The sequence below is a fragment of the Camelina sativa genome, chromosome 11, assembly GCF_000633955.1.
Source record: "Camelina sativa cultivar DH55 chromosome 11, Cs, whole genome shotgun sequence".
NCBI classification, from domain to species: Eukaryota; Viridiplantae; Streptophyta; class Magnoliopsida; order Brassicales; family Brassicaceae; genus Camelina; species Camelina sativa.
The window spans coordinates 42,053,206-42,069,872 of record NC_025695.1 but is presented as its reverse complement, the minus strand read 5'-3'; the positions used below and the strand labels follow the sequence as shown (position 1 = coordinate 42,069,872).

Below are 16,667 nucleotides of genomic sequence, written 5' to 3'. Positions count from 1 at the left end.
TTAATGGAGTGATGTTATTTTCATTTATTTTTATGTATAATTTGAATAATTGCAAATACAATGAAAATGAAAAAGCAATTTATGTATAGACAACTAAATTTGAAGCTTTTCAGTACTTACACACGCCAGCTATGTCTGCTTTACTATATTTGGTTCTCCTTCTTATCCTGCCTTAAATATTGACAAATATAAAATGTATTTTTTCTTTAATTATGTTTTTATTTTATTTTTTACTTTCTATGTTTTATTTTATTAATTTTTGAAATACTTATTAGAAAAACATACCTAAAATGACAAATTGACAATTTAAAATAGGGGTGCATGAACTTTTACGATTGCCATTTTTTATTATTATTTTTTTGTAAAATATGATTGCCAGTTTGATACCATCTTGCAGTCACTACAAGAAAACAAGACCAAAACCGACAGATGTTATGACAGAAAACAGTTTGTCGGTAATTATTGACGGGATTCCAACCGATTTTTTAAATCGTATGAGTTCGTCGGTTTTCCGTCTGTACATTACCGACAGACAAAATCCGTCAATAATTTGTCGGTCGGTCTGGTAGATTATCGACGGAAATACATCGTTAGTAATATCCGTCTGAATTCAGTCGGTAAATATTTCCGTTATTATAATCATTTTTATAACTATTTTTTTAATCGATTACCGACGGATTCCGACCAATTTAATTAATATCTGTCGAAACTTCGTCGATAAACGTATATGTTATTGTAGCCGTTTGTATTATTTGATTACTGATGGATTTTCGACAGTTTAATTAGTGGCCCTGTGAAACTATTGGACATATATCTCCATATCATACATTAGTTATCCATAAGTAATGGTTCATCACCACATAATACGATTTAACTAGATATTTTATTTTATCACCACATAATATAATACCTTTATGAAAATCATTTTGATGCTGCCAACATTACAATTTTTTCGAAATTCTATCATATAGAATAACAAGGTAGGTTTCAATTAAACTTATTCATACAAAATAAAACCTTTTGTTCAAAAAATGCATATTAAACTTTTGTACCACATCTATTGTGATAAGTTGTTAATGTTGATGTCAAAAACATTAACAACGAAGTCCACATCAAGCATTTAGACAAGTGCTTCCAAACATTCGAAGGTTTAAAATGAAACTATATGTTCAATCAAAAGCTTGTCTGAGACATCTTATAGGAGATTCCCCGGGAATACCGTGACCCAACAAGACCATAGAAGTAAATTATGACAAGAGATCAAATCAATATGAAATATATATATATTTTACCGTCAAGACATAAAGTTTTTTTTTTTTCCTAGCAATCCAGTATTTGATATGATATTACACGCATACTTGCGTTGAACATAAGTATATATATATATATATATATATATTCCCGTTCAATTTCTTGAAACTTCAATTCCTAAAAAATTTAGAGTTTCCAAGACCGTAAATAAGACTCTATCATTGATCATGTTCCATCATACTTTATGTGGAGACATCTCGCAAACCAAATCAAAATAAAGTTCGGTTGGGAAGAGTAACCCTAGACAATGAAGTGAAATCCATTCCTTTCTAGACATAGACGATGGCTGCAAGGAATACTCCAGGACATTAAGTATGCGGAACTTTGTAGTCAATTCCATCCCTAAATGCTAAATCGTTCGGTTTTGTATCATTTTTATATCAAGAAAAATTTTAGGGTTTGGCAAGATGGGGACAAACAATCAGAAGTGTTCTTCATTATCTATGTACACGATATACTATACCATATAACTTCGATATAGAAAATATAATCTATAATATATGTGGTGTATATAGTATTATATGTTACATAAATACATATATCAAAGGTAAAACGGTAGAAATTCTACAAATGTCTCTTTAACAAAGGATCTCAAGCAAGACCCAGATTCTCTCTCTAACTTATGAAAAATAAAATTAAAGCAAAAACCCAGAATCATTAGAACAATATAATCATGAGATATAGGCACTGATAATCAAAAGATTCATGAATTACATTAAACAATAACAAAACAGATGATTTGAAATTAAGAATAGAAAATTACATGAGGTGAACAAAAGCCGCAACAGCTATAAGATACCTCTAAACTGAAAATCTCAAAGAGACATAAACGATAATCACGGGGCCCCAAATCTTATTCTAGCTGATGCTAATCAAGATCTCCTTCTTAGTCTTCCGCCACCACAGCAGCTTTGTTCTTTCCCTTCGAGATGGGACTTTTCGAGTGACTAGAGCCCGAACCATTTTCTTGTAAAGAAAACAAATCATGAGAAAGATTAGTAGCAATAATAAGACGAATCAAGCCAGTTTCTAGCAACAAAATGGTATTTAGACACACGAGGACGGCACGTACTGGAGTCATGATTTTTTTTGTGGTTCTTCTGCTGCTTCTCCGATTCTTGGTCCTCCTTGGGGGTGGTAGTTCGGTGACCGCCAAGGGCATGAGGGGTTAGGAACACTCTGTTGCACAAATGACAGATGTAGAGCTTATTGTTATACTTGGGCGGATTTTTCTCGGCCAAAACAACACTTCTGAGTTTTTCATCATGTTTGTGTGGTGAGGAGGTTGAAGAAGGCATAGATGATAATTGGTTCTTCATATTGTAAAAAACTTTGCTGAGAGTTAGAAGAGATGTCCTCTTATCTCTTTTGTGGTTTGAGAGAGAAGGAGACTCTATATTTGTTGAGAGGATTAATGGGAAATAAAGCTATTTATTGGTGTGTTTCACTCATTAAAAGGTATATAATCTCCAAGGGCAAATAATATTTAATTGAAACCATAAACCGACTTTGAATTCATAGTTTTCTTTTAAAGGATTTATTGGTGTGAATCTGACTAATTTACAGTTCACTTTTTTTGGTTTTTCTGTGGAAAATAAACCATTTGAAGTTATATAATCCAATTTTTACTTGTTCTGTCTTCCAAAAATAATATTTTTGTGAGGACTATGTACCAATATGCTTTTCATAATCTGAAATTTCTTTACTCATTTCAAATATAACCATCTATGAATATTACATTAGACGTGGTTATCGTTAAACTATAAAATAAATTCTAAAACTACTTCTTTAAAATATATTTTCTGAAAATGGTATCTTTTAGTTCGTTAAATCGACTGTTGTAAACTACTAACTCTTTAAGAAATTGAATGTAATTTTTTGTTGATACTATTTATATATAAAATAGATACTAACTGATATATGTGAATTAAAATAAAATAAAAAAATAAAGCAAGTACAGTAATCACAATATATATTATACTTTCACTTTTAGGGAGTGATGTTATTTTTCACTTGTTTTCTGTATATGTATATTGAATAATTGCAAATACAAAGAAACATAAACGTACTGTATAGAAATTTAAATTTACGTTGCTTAAGCATTGTAATTATACACTCCAGCTATGTCTAGTCAAATGTAGTAAAGCTGTCATTGTATATATTTCCCTTTTTTTTTTTTTTTTTTTGGACATTTGTATATATTTCACTATTTCAGTTTCTTACTTTCTATGTTTCCTTTTGCATCTTATTATTATTTTTTTCTTTCTTTTGTCGATATACTTATTAGGGGGAAAAAAATTACATACAACGACAATTTAAAATAATGGTGCACGAACTTTTAAAAAGAGCAGTTTTAATTATTCCTAAAATGTTTTTTCAGTCATATAATTAGAAAGATATTAACATTCATACCATGAACGCCACGTTTCTCTTTAGTGGCCCTATGAAAACTATTGGACAAATATTTCCAACATACATTATTTGGCTAACCATTCTTTGTTGGGCAAACCTTAGGTAGTTTTAGCCCACGTTGTGACTTAGGTGTTAGTTCGAGAAGCAATTAAAAGTTAGTGGTCTTTTCTACTGCAGATGTAGAATCTATCCTCATGTAAACCCTCGCAGTGATAACAAATAGAGAAAGCTATGACTATAGTTCCAAGCTCATCCCATCATAATCGCGACGTCTCAGCCCCTAAAAAGCATATTGTACATTGGCATGCATATATGTGGATAAAAAATGGAAAAGCATATGTCGAGCGAGTTAAAAACTTATTAAGGCATCGATCGGGTTAGGAGTTGTGTGATAACTCTCGATGAGATTCCACAAACAGATAAGTGTAGTGCGAATTCAAATTTCACAAACAATAAATGATTCCAATTATTAGAAGACCAAACCGATTATGAAATCACTTGGCTTAGAGCTGGCGCAGAGACCACTTCATATTGGAATATATATACAGTTTCTTTTAGGTTTATTCACACACATATACAACGCATCATAGTACCTAACAGCTCCCATGAAATTTAGACAAGATTTAGACTTATGTAACGAACCAAGTTGTCTCAATTCATATTTTTAAAAAAATTTAAACAATTAAAAAATAATCTATAAATTAATAATTATTAATTTACACTATAAAATAATAATTATTAATTTAAAATAAATTAATATCACTATAAATTAATAAAATATTATGGTCCTAACATAATTAGCAAAAGCTGAAGCCAAACAACTTCAGAGAAAAGATGCTAAGGAGACCAAAATGATAGATCTGAAAGCCAAAATGAAGACGCTTCAAGACAAGCAAAACAATCCTCGACCCAAAAAGACTCAAACCTTTAACAAGGCAAAGAGAGATGCAGCAAATGTGTGATCTCCTGCTCAGACCAAAGCTCCAGCGGCAAAACAACCCATAAGTAATATATAAAGAGAACAAAAAAAAGTTAATCTTTTTTTTTTTCATTTTTTAACATGTTTTATTTAAACTTTCTCTTTTATTTGGACAGTTCTGACCAAAGCTCCGGCAAACGTGGAAGCTCTGGCAGCAGCAGCGGCAAAAGCAAGGTCTGGTGGCCGTAAGTTAACGAGGATAAAGTTGATCGTTTTTTCTCATTTTATCATGCATGTTTTAATTAAGGTTTTCTTTTCATGGTTATTATGAGACTTTAATTATTATTCTAGTTATATGTACATTGTTTAGAATGGATATCCTAATCTTGTTAACTAGATTGAAATTCCTTTTATTTATATTATAATTTTAAAATAAAATATAATTTATATGACAGTTTAACATTATAAACTGAAAAACGATTGTCATTTTTTTTAGTATGAATATGAGAGATGTATTTCGGTGAATAGAGATCTGAATTATTTATATTAAAAACTTGAAAAGGTGTTAGATAAGATTTTATTTTTAACTGCACAATAAAATCTCCGAAATCACAATTAAGTCTGATTAATGAAATCAATTAGCTTGGTTTAGAGCTGGCGAGAGACCACTTCGTATTGGAATATATACAATTACTTTTAGGTTTATTCACACACATACACAACGCATAATTGTACCTAACACCCCATTAAATTTAGAGGTTGTCGAATTTTGGGATTACTTAGTTAGCAATGACAAACAAAATATGAGTTTAGAAAATAACGAATCCAAGATCATAATAGTATAATAAATATTATCAAGAAATATTGAGTTTTGGTTGGTAGACTAATCACATCAAATAAAAATCTTAGCAAATAAAATATGTCTGTGTCCCATAAACATCACATACATAAATAAACAAAGAAATTGGAATCAATATACAACAACAACTCCAAAGTGGAAACAAACATAACAGGTGAGATGGCCATGTGATTTATATTTTCCACCCACAACCTTCTCTATGTTATATTGATGACCAATCAAAACAAAACCACTTAACCATCATATAAACCGATCTTAAATTTTGATTAACCACTTAACCATCAGATAAACCGGTCTTTAAATTTTGATAAACCTTGGATTGACTAGGCAATTTTATAAAAGGCAAATTACTCCAGTAACCGAGTTATTCTAAAATTAAACCGAAGAGAAACTAAACCGAACCAAAATTAAATTTTGAAATTGAAAAGCAAAAGCGAATTTAGTAAACCGATACCATAATCTGAACGGTCCAAAAAGTATTGACCCCATCTCTCTCTCTTGGTCGCTCGTTCCGAAAGGCCAAAGAAAAAGGAAATTTTTTGTTTTTCCATCGAGAGAAGAAGAAGAGAGAGATATTAAGAAGCGCTGAAGACGGAAAAGACTGTTTTGACCTTGTCGTCTCCGTAGATCATTTTTTTTCCTTCAGCTCTTCTTCTTCCTCGTTTGCCGATTCTTCTCCTTCTTCGATTTTTTATTTTTTTTAATAATCTATTCGCCGCTATGAACGAGAAAGCCAACGTCTCTAAGGAGCTTAATGCCCGCCATAGAAAGGTTTCTCCAATCTCTCTCTCTTTTTTTTTTTTTTTNTTTTTTTTTTTTTTTTTTTTTTTAATTTGCCTCCGAGATTCGTGGATTTGTGGTCAATATATTTGAATTTGGTTGTTAACGATCGGTGAGATCGATCCTGGATTTTTGATACGGTCTCAATTCAATTGGATCTGTGTGTTTTTTTAGCAGCTACTGTTCTTCAATTTTAGGAGATGTTTTTGTATCCTCTCGATCTCTCGCCTTTTTCGATCGTTTGAGCTTTAGGATTATGGTTTATAACTATTTCGATTTGTTGTCTGTAACGGATCACGATCGGGTTTTTTGAATTTTGTGATATGTTCTAGTTTCATGGAGCTTGATCTTATAGAAAAATGTTTTTCGATTTTGCTTGGAAAGAATCGGATAAAGGGATGGAAGGAGCAGCTCTTAGCGTCCCTTAGGGATTTTCATTTTTTTAGTTTGGTAGTCTTTGAGTTATCTGCAGTGTTGAAACTATTGGTTTTTAGTTGAGATAGCTTTGTGGCCTTGGTGAATGCATACATGTAATATGTATAGTAATGATGTCTCTGAGAACTTCGCTCTTCATTGACGAAGTTTATCTCCTACTTGTGGCTGCAATGAGAACTTTGATTCATTTTGGTTTGTTAAACATGTCAAATTCTGATCATTTGAATTTTTTTTCGTTTATCTAGACGATTGCTTGAATATTCACTTGATTTTTGGTGCTACTTTATTTGCAGATTCTTGAAGGGCTTCTTAAACATCCAGAGAACAGAGAATGTGCTGACTGCAAAACAAAGTATGGTTTTTGTAGCTGATTTGAATTATCAGCATTGTTATGCTGGTTCATTTTTATATTTGGCTAATACTATTCCATTTTTGCTTTGCAGAGGTCCAAGATGGGCTAGTGTTAATTTAGGTATCTTTATCTGCATGCAATGTTCTGGGATTCACAGGAGTCTCGGGGTACACATATCGAAGGTAGTCTCTCAGTTTCCTTTCTACATTTGTTTTCTTGATGCTGTATTTTTATATGATAGCTCAGATGTTAATTTGATGAATAATTCATTCCATTTGGCTCAATTTCTCTGCAAATTTTTTCAATTTGGTTTTCTACTGGAGTTTTATATTTACATTTTCATCTTGTATTTTCCATCGCAAGAGCTGAAAAGTTTGGCATGAATGCATTAAATCTCCTCACCTTCTTTTGCTATCACTGTCGTCTATCCAGTTTACACACGAACGTAAGCAGTTCTGTGCAAATTTACATGATTAGGTTTCACCCTATGACTTTTGTTTGAGAAGGGTCCTTCTTGTCAAGTAGATGTTAACCTTAGCATTTGCAGCACAAGCTACTTCTCTTTTCTACCAACACATCTGAGTGTGCTGATGGGTGCAGGTTCGATCTGCCACTCTAGACACATGGCTCCCCGAGCAGGTTGCATTTATACAGTGTAAGTGTCTTTCAAACTTAATGCTCTATGGCCGAGTCATGGGTTGGTTACTTGGTTACGCCATGTAAAGTGTATAATCTTTTACTTGCATGCAGCAATGGGAAATGAGAAAGCAAATAGTTACTGGGAAGCAGAGCTGCCCCCAAACTATGATAGAGTTGGAATTGAGAATTTCATACGGGCAAAGTATGTATTTCTCTTTTCATTGTACAAACGTTTCAGTTAGTTCCACCTTATTGAATTGTCTATCTTGCTATTCATATGGACGCCGGAATCATTCTTCTGACATATGACCTTTCTAGGTATGAAGAGAAGAGATGGGTTTCTAGAGGGGAAAAGGCTAGATCACCCCCTAGAGTCGAGCAGGAACGGCGGAAATCTGTGGAGAGAAGTGGGCCTGGATATGAGCATGGGCACAGTAGTAGTCCTGTAAATTTGTTTGAGGAGAGGAAAACTATTCCAGTATCTAGAACAAAAAATAATGTTGCTGCAACGAGGATAAATCTTCCCGTACCTCCCCAAGGACCCGGTCAGGTACTAAACATACTTCGCTGAAGAGATGTATAGACAGCCATACCTTTAGTTACAATTCGTATTCCTTTGATCTTATTTAATAATCTTAGGATATCAGCTTTGAGATCATTATATTTGTCAATGCATATGAAGCTATTAGATCATTATTTAACTCGCTTTGTTTTTAGGGCCTTACAATCTTTCAATATCACTTTTTAACATTATCCAAACCTGATTTTTCTGATACATGATGCTAAAAAATAACAGGTTATGCCACAGCAGAAAATGGAGTCTGCAGCCGCTCCAGTGGAGACAAAAAAGCAAGCAGTAAATGTTGCACCAGCATCAGATCCTCCAAAGGTGGATTTTGCTACTGATCTCTTCAACATGCTATCAATGGATGATTCAACTACAAATACGTCAGAGGCAACTCCTGCCGATGATAACTCATGGGCTGGCTTTCAGTGTATGTATCTCTCTAGCATGTGCATAATTAACATTGTGGCACACTTTTTCCTATCTTTGTTAACTTTATGTTAATCGTTCTGCTCTAGAAAATGCTTTGGAGTAATAAATATATTAATTTCTGAATCTTAAAATTGTAGCGGCTGGAAGTGGTCAAACAGCAGAGAAAGTTGTCACAACGAAGCCGGATGAGAGCAGTTCTCCTCCAGCTCCAGCTACTGGGATTGAGGATTTGTTTAAAGACACACCTAATTTAACAGTCCAACAAGCACCACAGAAAGATTTGAAAGGCGATATCATGAGCCTATTTGAGAAGGTAAATACTTAGTCAATTATATACTCTCCTCAGATTTACTTAATTACTTCTTTGTTGGGTCTATCTACCTTCCTACTGATATTTAGCTTCCAAGTTTCTATTTTTTATTTGTATGGTTATTTAACTTACAAGTTACTAAGATATCGACTGATTCTTTCAACACAGATTCTTTGATTTGTCTCTTTTCTCACTTACTAAGATTCCTTCAACGATGAACATTTGGAATTCCAGACCAAAGTCAAGTGATATAACTCTGTGTGTTCCATTTGTTGCAGACAAATATAGTGTCGCCTTTTGCCATGCATCAGCAACAGGTTGCTATGCTTGCTCAGCAGCAAGCCCTGTACATGGCTGCAGCAAAAGCAGCAGGAGGCACTCCAAACGGCGTGAATCAACAAGCTGTTGCTAATGCTCTTAACTTAGCTTCTGCAAATTGGTCAAACACTGGTGGATACCAGATCCCCGGAATGACTAACCCAGCAGGTGGTCAAGCTGATCTCCAGAAACTTATGCAAGTAAGATCTCCCATTTGCCTTTTTTTAGCAAGTTCTATATTACCATTGACCAAGTTCTTGCAAAATACTCACCATTTCTTGCTTCTCTGTTATCTCGCCTTAACTTTAGAACATGCACATGAACATGAACGCAAACATGAACATGAGACCTGCGCAACCGCAAGAAAACACTCTACAATACCCGTCTTCCAGGTGTGTACACAATACTAAATCTCTCTGTCTGTTTCGTTTGAAAACATCATATTGTGAAACAGTATCCTTTCATTCCATTTTTGTGTCACGTCTGATTATATTATTCTAAATCAAATCTTATATAAACATGCCCCGACTGGGGAAAGAGTGCTTTCTTGTTTTCATAAATCCACTGTGTCAAGTCCTAATTTGTGACATCTTTGTGATAGATTATGAAAACTGCTTAACCTAACTCTCACATGATCTTTTGGTTGTTATTACTGATGCACAGCTTCTACACAATGGGACAAGCTAATCCGGTGAACGGTTCGACCCCAAACTCAACCGGTAAACCTCAGTCATCATCCGCGGCACAGCCAACAAACACCACACCATCTTCACAATCAGGCAAAGACTTTGATTTCTCTTCCTTGATGGATGGAATGTTCACAAAACATTGATCAAGAGAGAGCGAGATACTTTTCTGAATTTGCCTTTTTATCTTTGTTCTAAATTTGAAGAACCAAAAGAATATATATATACAATCATCATCCCTGGACAGTTTCTCTGTTAAACAATTTTTTTCTGTTACTTTCTTTGGAACTGTATGTTGTAGCAGCGGGGCTTTGATTTATGATTTTTACTTGATTGCTGAAAGATTAATAGATGTAATTCTTGTGAAGAAAGAAAAAAATTAGATTTATCCATGTGATGTTGAATGTCATTATGGGTGTGACCGCCACAAATCCTGGATTGTTCTCCACCACATACTGTGTTTTTTTTGTTTTTGGGTAACAGTTTCAAAATTTCGTCAATATTTCTTATAAATTTTTATAAACAAATAATAGTTTATATATACGTATTATCTAGACCGAGTTTATATATTTCATGTTTCTAAATGTGTTAATGCCCAAAATCTATCCACTTATTTGTATATGTATTACATAACATTTTTCGATTGTTTTAGTCATATCCTTTGTATTTGAGAAATAAATCAGTTTCGAAAATAAACATAGCTTTGTTTTGGGACTGTTTGTAAACGCAAGAAGTGTTTATTTTTTCCGTTTTCACCATATTTCGTGTGTGTTCACTGTTCACTTTTTCTTTTCGATAACTAATTAGTAATTATTTTGAATGTTTGAACCGAAAAAAACCCACACATGCATATAAACGTTACATTCACAATATAAATTAGTTAAGCCAAACCATATATATAGTCATTGCTTTGGTACATGAAGTTTGTGAGTTGTGACATACCAATTTTTTGGAATTAAGCAAAACAAAGAAACGGTTCGAAATGCCTTTAAAACAAGAAAATAAATTAATCAACCTTTATTGGTAAGATCAATAAAGGCGACGTGTTGATATTGAACTAGTTTCTTGTTATGGTATGGACGGCTGTTTTAGCCTTTATAAAGGTTTGAGTTTGGCTCATTGTCGGGCTCTTTAGTCAAATTGGCTTAAAAGCTCATCCTTCTCCTCCACCACAATTTTTGTGTAGTACCTCCCACTCGCCGCCAACCTTTGTTTACCTTTTCGGTTACAAGCTAAGATGTTTTATTAGAAAGAATTCGTGAACCAATTCAGTTCTAGATAAGCGTTACAAAGAGTTTTTTATTATGAAAGCAATCCGTATACCGTACGTACTTGTATGATATTCTAAAATCTTGATAAATGTTTAATGTAATTGTAAACTATAAAATCTACAAGACGTATATATAAATCCTCGCTTGATAGCAAAGTTAGATCTTCAAATGAAGTTGTACATTGTATTATTATTATTTTCTTGTATTTTTGTTTTCTTTTACACGTCGATGGTCCTTGATCTAATACAAACATGAACTATACAACACATCGGACTTTAGCCTTACTTATTTGGTTATTAAAACAAAAAAAAATACCATTGTCGGACTTGTACCGACCTTAGGGCAGAAGTTTGAAGTTAAAGTTCTACAATATATAGAGGATAAAGCCAATATTTTATGCATAGGAAGAATAGAAGAAATCAAAAAAATCCAAAATGGTCGGTAGAGTTTTGTTGTGCTTCTTGACCCGTAATGCGATACATATCTTTCATGAGAGTTTGAATTGTCAAATCAAAATATACTATTAATATAAGCACTGATATTGCAAACAAAATTGAACGTTTGGAATTTGAGAATGATGTTTACGTATGCTAATACTTCCAGCTCAATTATTTTTCATTTAAGATCTGCGCATGTCCTTATCTAAAGCATTATTCACATACATCATAATTCGCATCCTCACTCTGAATTTTCAACTATTAATTTTTTTACAATGTCAATGAAAAATTGGCCTACACTACCTACAAAATCCTAGCTCAACAGTAACTACATCTTTTTTATTTGTTTCTTTTCCTAAAACAATGATTGTAACTCAAACAAGTTGAATGATTTGAGGGTTAAGCAAAGAAGTTTGATAATATTAAATGAAAATTCTGTGTATAATCTCATTCAAAACCATATAAATTCTTGTAAACACTTTGAAATCATTAAAAATCCAAAAAAATCAACGGTACTACTTGGTAACGTACGTGGTAGATTCTCGTATCTACTCTCAATGCATAAAATATTACTTCTTTCTATTGTCATCAAAAAAAAAAAAATTGTTGCAAATGTTAGGCAAGCTTCATTTATTTATTTTATTACATTTATACATCAAACTTAGAACAGAAGCATCAAAACCCCAAACACACCACGTGTCACTCATATGTAAGCCTCCATCACCATAATGGGCCCATTTATGATTCTGTTTTAAAAGGCCCATACAACACTGACCACATTTTTAAAAATTCTCTATATAAATACACATCTCTCACAGAAGCTTTTTATTTTATTTTTTGTTTTGTAGAGAAGAACCAAACCACCGAACTAAACACACACAATTTTGAAATTCCCAAAGCCAAATTCAATTCAATGCCTCTTCTTCTCCTTACCTCTTCCTTTAAATCTACAGCCACCGTCGTCATCGCCGTCGTTTTATCAATCGCGGCGGCTGTGATTTTCACGGTTCCTCCCGTTTCACATTTCGTGGTTTCTTCCTTACCGATCGTATACGATAACACTGTCTTCCTCTTGAAACCACCGTACCTTTACTTGGTTATCAACTGTATCATCGTCTCCATCGTCGCTACTTCTAAGCTCACTCATTATAAATCATCCTCCACCGCCGTAGATGAGATCTCGGAAGTTGTTACGCCGGTGGTACTGGTACCGGTTCAGGTACCTTCTAGTTCTGATATCGATACCGGTTATTTAAACGTGGTTGATCATGTTGTTTCTGGTTATACCGGATTTGTTGAGAAAACCGATGATTCCCCGGTTAATCAGACGGTTGGAGAAGATAATCTGAAGTTTCCAGAAGTCATTCGTGAGATTCAGCATACGGAGATGTCAAAACCGAGTAGCGATTCGCCCGAACCGGAGCCGGAAAAGCTAAAACCAAAGAATGATTCGCCGCCGGAGATTTCGATTCCGAAGCATAGTACGAGAAAACCGCCGAGATTTAACCAGCAAAAACCGATTAAATCTGGTTCTGAAGGTATAATTTAAATTTCGGGTTTAGAGCTCCGGTAAGGGCAAAATCGTAAATTAAAGTTTTTTTTTTCTTTTTTGAAGGTGGGAATAAAAAGTCTGCGGTGGCGTTGGGAGTGACAAAGCCACTGAAGAGGGAAGACACGCTGGAGACGACGTGGAAGAAGATAACGGAAGGACGTTCGACGCCGTTAACGAAGCACCTGACTAAATCCGACACGTGGCAAGAAAGAGGTCACGCGCAACAAAGCTCACCGGAGGAGGATAATAAGAAGAAGAAGAAGAAGGAGAAGATGACCAAGTCCGATAATTTAAACGACGTGAATGATGCTCCTTCGGCGGAGGAGCAGACGGTGTTGTTGAAACGCGAGCCGTCGCCGGGGCAGGAGGAGCTGAATCGGCGCGTGGAAGCGTTTATCAAGAAGTTTAACGAAGAGATGAGATTGCAAAGACTAGAATCGTTGGCTAAATACAACGAAATGGTAAATGGAGGGACTCGTTTGTAATTTTTTTGTTTTAGCTGTCGTGTCGTCGGTGAAGGAGAAAATGACAGCACAGTCGCAAAAGTTGACTTGACTTCCTTCTTTAGGGGTTTATGATTTTCAATTTCAAAAATGATGCAAAAAATGTGTTATTTATGTGATTGTTAATGTTTCTTGGCGTCGAAAATGAAATGTGAACAGTAGTGACTAGTGTAGTGATCGAATCTATTGTTTTTCTAATCATTGTAATATTACATTATACACAATACTTTTATATACTTTGTTACAAACACTTCTTTTGATAGAATTTGAGTAATGTTGTTTTTTGTATATGTAAAATACTTACATGACCATAGTAGCAGCAGGAAATAGCCTATCTAAGAAAGTATACAAACCTCCTCCAAGTAGAAGAGAACCACTGTGAGCAACAACATATAGAAAAATGGAACCGAATTTAGTGAATTAGACTATGATCCATTCATAGCTGTACAATGCCTTTACTTTAACATTACCTTATGGGATTGATCCATGCAGAGACCTTTCGCAACGAAAGTAAGCTCTGAAGAAGAAATTTTAAGACAAGAGTAACATCACGTTACTATAAGAAAATTAACTAAGAAATTTGCATTTCACTATTTGGCGAATAAAGATACCTGTAAAGCTCCGGCAAAAGAAGCAGCGACGATGAGTGGAGCAACGTAACCTGTTGTATAGGTTAAGAGTAAGCTTCCACCAATCACTGGATCCTGTTGTATAGGTTAAATTTTTTGTCAACAAAGGCGAAAAATTAAGTAGCTCTCTCATATTCATGCTTGAGGTAATAACATTTTAAATGGAAGGAGAAAAAAACGGAGTTACCCTGGAAGTAGCCACGTAGCCAAGAAGGGTGGCTAGAACTGGAGTACTACAAGGTGAGGCAGCAAGAGCGAATGTGAGACCAGCTAGATACGCTTGTACGCCTAACAGAACATTTTGTTTCCAAAGTATAAGAAACCGCAAAAAAAAAAGTATTGGAAGGTATGATATCTAAGGAGGTTTACTAGATGGGAAGTTTGCTGCTGCTGCACGAGGATCAAAGTTGTTAAAGAAAGATGGAAGCTGAAGTTCGATTATCTGTAAGAAGAGAGGAGATACATTGTGTTAGACATGCCATTCCAGTTGATGCAATACGAAAAGGATATTGAATGTAACAAAAATTACCTCCAGGAGATTGAGACCCATTACAATAGCCAGACCGGACGCAGCTACTGGTAACCCTTGTCCTATTTGTCCATAGGCTTTTCCGGCGAAAGAAGCTACTATCCCAAGAAGTGCTAAGGTAGTTGCTAATCCCAACGCAAAAGCAACTGTATCTCCAATAACCTAAATGCATGGAGAACTGAAGGTCACTAAAAACTACTATAATTGTGAATGAAGCATGATGCATTTAAGTTGGGACTGAGTCACTGTTCCTTTGAGGGGGCTTTGATTTGTTTAAGAGAACTCGACTTTAACTTCTTTTACATTTTGTTACACTGCGACAACAATGAGCCAACCAACTCCTAATTGCGACAGCTTTTATCTAGAAATCTGATCGGAAGAGTGACTAACCTGACCTCTACTCTTGCCAGACCCAAATGCACCTATATGTCACAGCCATATGAAGGACAGGTAAGTAAAGAATTAGAACATCAAACTATTCTAAAACAAACTGTGTGAAAAATGCAAAATCTTGAGATAAGTTATCATACCAATGTAACCAAGTGTCAAAGGCAGAACACTGAGTGTACATGGAGACAAACTTGTCACAAGGCCTGCCCCAAATATTACTGCCAAACTACAAAAGGGATAAATTATTAGAAGAGCCAGAAGACTCAATGGTCAAAATCTCGGAAACATGTGCATTGAGAGAGAACACGAGAAAGAAACCTTGTGACACTGAGAGCTGATAGCTGATCTTGAACAGCTTCGTTAGCCTGTTGGTTAGCTGAATACAAGAAGTTTCCGACCGAATCTCCAAGGCTTCCTTCAGCCAAGATGTAAAGGGAAGTGGCTTGATCCTGTCTTAAGGGGAAATTAGTTTCTGATTCTACAAGCAAATAGCAAATAGATAATGGCCGAAAGTAGAAGTTTCTCAAGGCAGAAAAAGCAAAGGCACAAATTCGTTCCAAACAAAGTTACTGAAGTGTAACCCCTAAACAAGGTCCAAGGAGAAGACTTAAAAAAAAAACACTAGTTTAGATATTCTCAATACACTATTCAGGTTAAGATGAGGAACATAATTGAACTAGCCTCCACTAACAGAAACCAATGAAGAGATCACAGAAGTATGAAAACAATCTGAAAAGATCACAATCTGTGATAACACCTTACCAAGACAATCATCTGCAAGTCGGCAGCTTTAGCTGAGCTAAGAGTTACCAAGTTTGCCACTGAAAAACCAAGACAAAATTAAGGTGCTCGTCATCAGATGATTCAATACCAGCATCATTAATACTGCTTTCTACTAAACTACTTTTAATGACCAAAGATTAAGAGATTACACATTACCTCCTAAACCAGTACTAAGCATCGCAAGTTTAATACTTGTGCTCTCTTTCTTCTGTAAAGAAACGGCATCAGACACTAAACTTCTGTCTCTCTGAAGCTCAGAGTTCTTCTTGGCAGCACGAACCCACTTTTTCTCTGTAAGCCCACAGGGAAAACAAACTCAGTAAATGACTCAATAGCTCAAAATTACTGACTTTAAACAAAACTGTTCCTAATCAAATTACAAAGAGAACACGAAGACGACGAAGAAGATAACATAACATGTGGTAGCTGAAATGACAACAAGACTTGTGTGATTATTCATATTCTCATCACCATCCGAATTCAAACCTCAAAAAATCCCAAACGCTGATACTAACAACGAAGAACGATACATCATCTTCAATCAAATTCCCAAAT

General features: G+C 34.7%; 3 protein-coding genes across 3 annotated transcripts in view; 2 read left to right on the top strand and 1 right to left on the bottom strand.

Annotated features, from left to right (window-relative positions):
• On the top strand, positions 6,030-10,366 carry LOC104725955 (probable ADP-ribosylation factor GTPase-activating protein AGD5). The gene is made up of 11 exons (XM_010444710.2): positions 6,030-6,272; positions 7,010-7,068; positions 7,160-7,250; positions 7,669-7,723; positions 7,819-7,909; positions 8,026-8,257; positions 8,504-8,702; positions 8,842-9,017; positions 9,293-9,532; positions 9,642-9,724; positions 9,996-10,366. Exons 1-11 carry the CDS (start codon positions 6,222-6,224, stop codon positions 10,162-10,164), a joined length of 1,446 nt encoding a protein of 481 aa, XP_010443012.1. The 5' UTR covers positions 6,030-6,221; the 3' UTR covers positions 10,165-10,366.
• Positions 12,394-14,019, top strand: LOC104725953. Its single transcript, XM_010444708.2, has 2 exons — positions 12,394-13,264; positions 13,342-14,019. Exons 1-2 carry the CDS (start codon positions 12,640-12,642, stop codon positions 13,761-13,763), a joined length of 1,047 nt encoding a protein of 348 aa, XP_010443010.1. The 5' UTR covers positions 12,394-12,639; the 3' UTR covers positions 13,764-14,019.
• The window catches only part of LOC104725954 (cytochrome c-type biogenesis ccda-like chloroplastic protein), a 3,543-nt gene continuing 831 nt past the window's right edge, over positions 13,956-16,667 (bottom strand). Inside the window, exons 2-12 of the mRNA XM_010444709.1 lie at positions 16,269-16,403; positions 16,092-16,150; positions 15,648-15,778; positions 15,470-15,555; positions 15,330-15,361; positions 14,940-15,101; positions 14,780-14,852; positions 14,598-14,698; positions 14,393-14,485; positions 14,252-14,298; positions 13,956-14,157 (exon numbers count right to left, since the gene is read on the bottom strand). Of these exons, the coding sequence (XP_010443011.1) occupies positions 14,082-14,157; positions 14,252-14,298; positions 14,393-14,485; positions 14,598-14,698; positions 14,780-14,852; positions 14,940-15,101; positions 15,330-15,361; positions 15,470-15,555; positions 15,648-15,778; positions 16,092-16,150; positions 16,269-16,403 (995 nt within the window). The 3' untranslated portion in view covers positions 13,956-14,081. The remainder of the gene's footprint in view (positions 14,158-14,251; positions 14,299-14,392; positions 14,486-14,597; positions 14,699-14,779; positions 14,853-14,939; positions 15,102-15,329; positions 15,362-15,469; positions 15,556-15,647; positions 15,779-16,091; positions 16,151-16,268; positions 16,404-16,667) is intronic.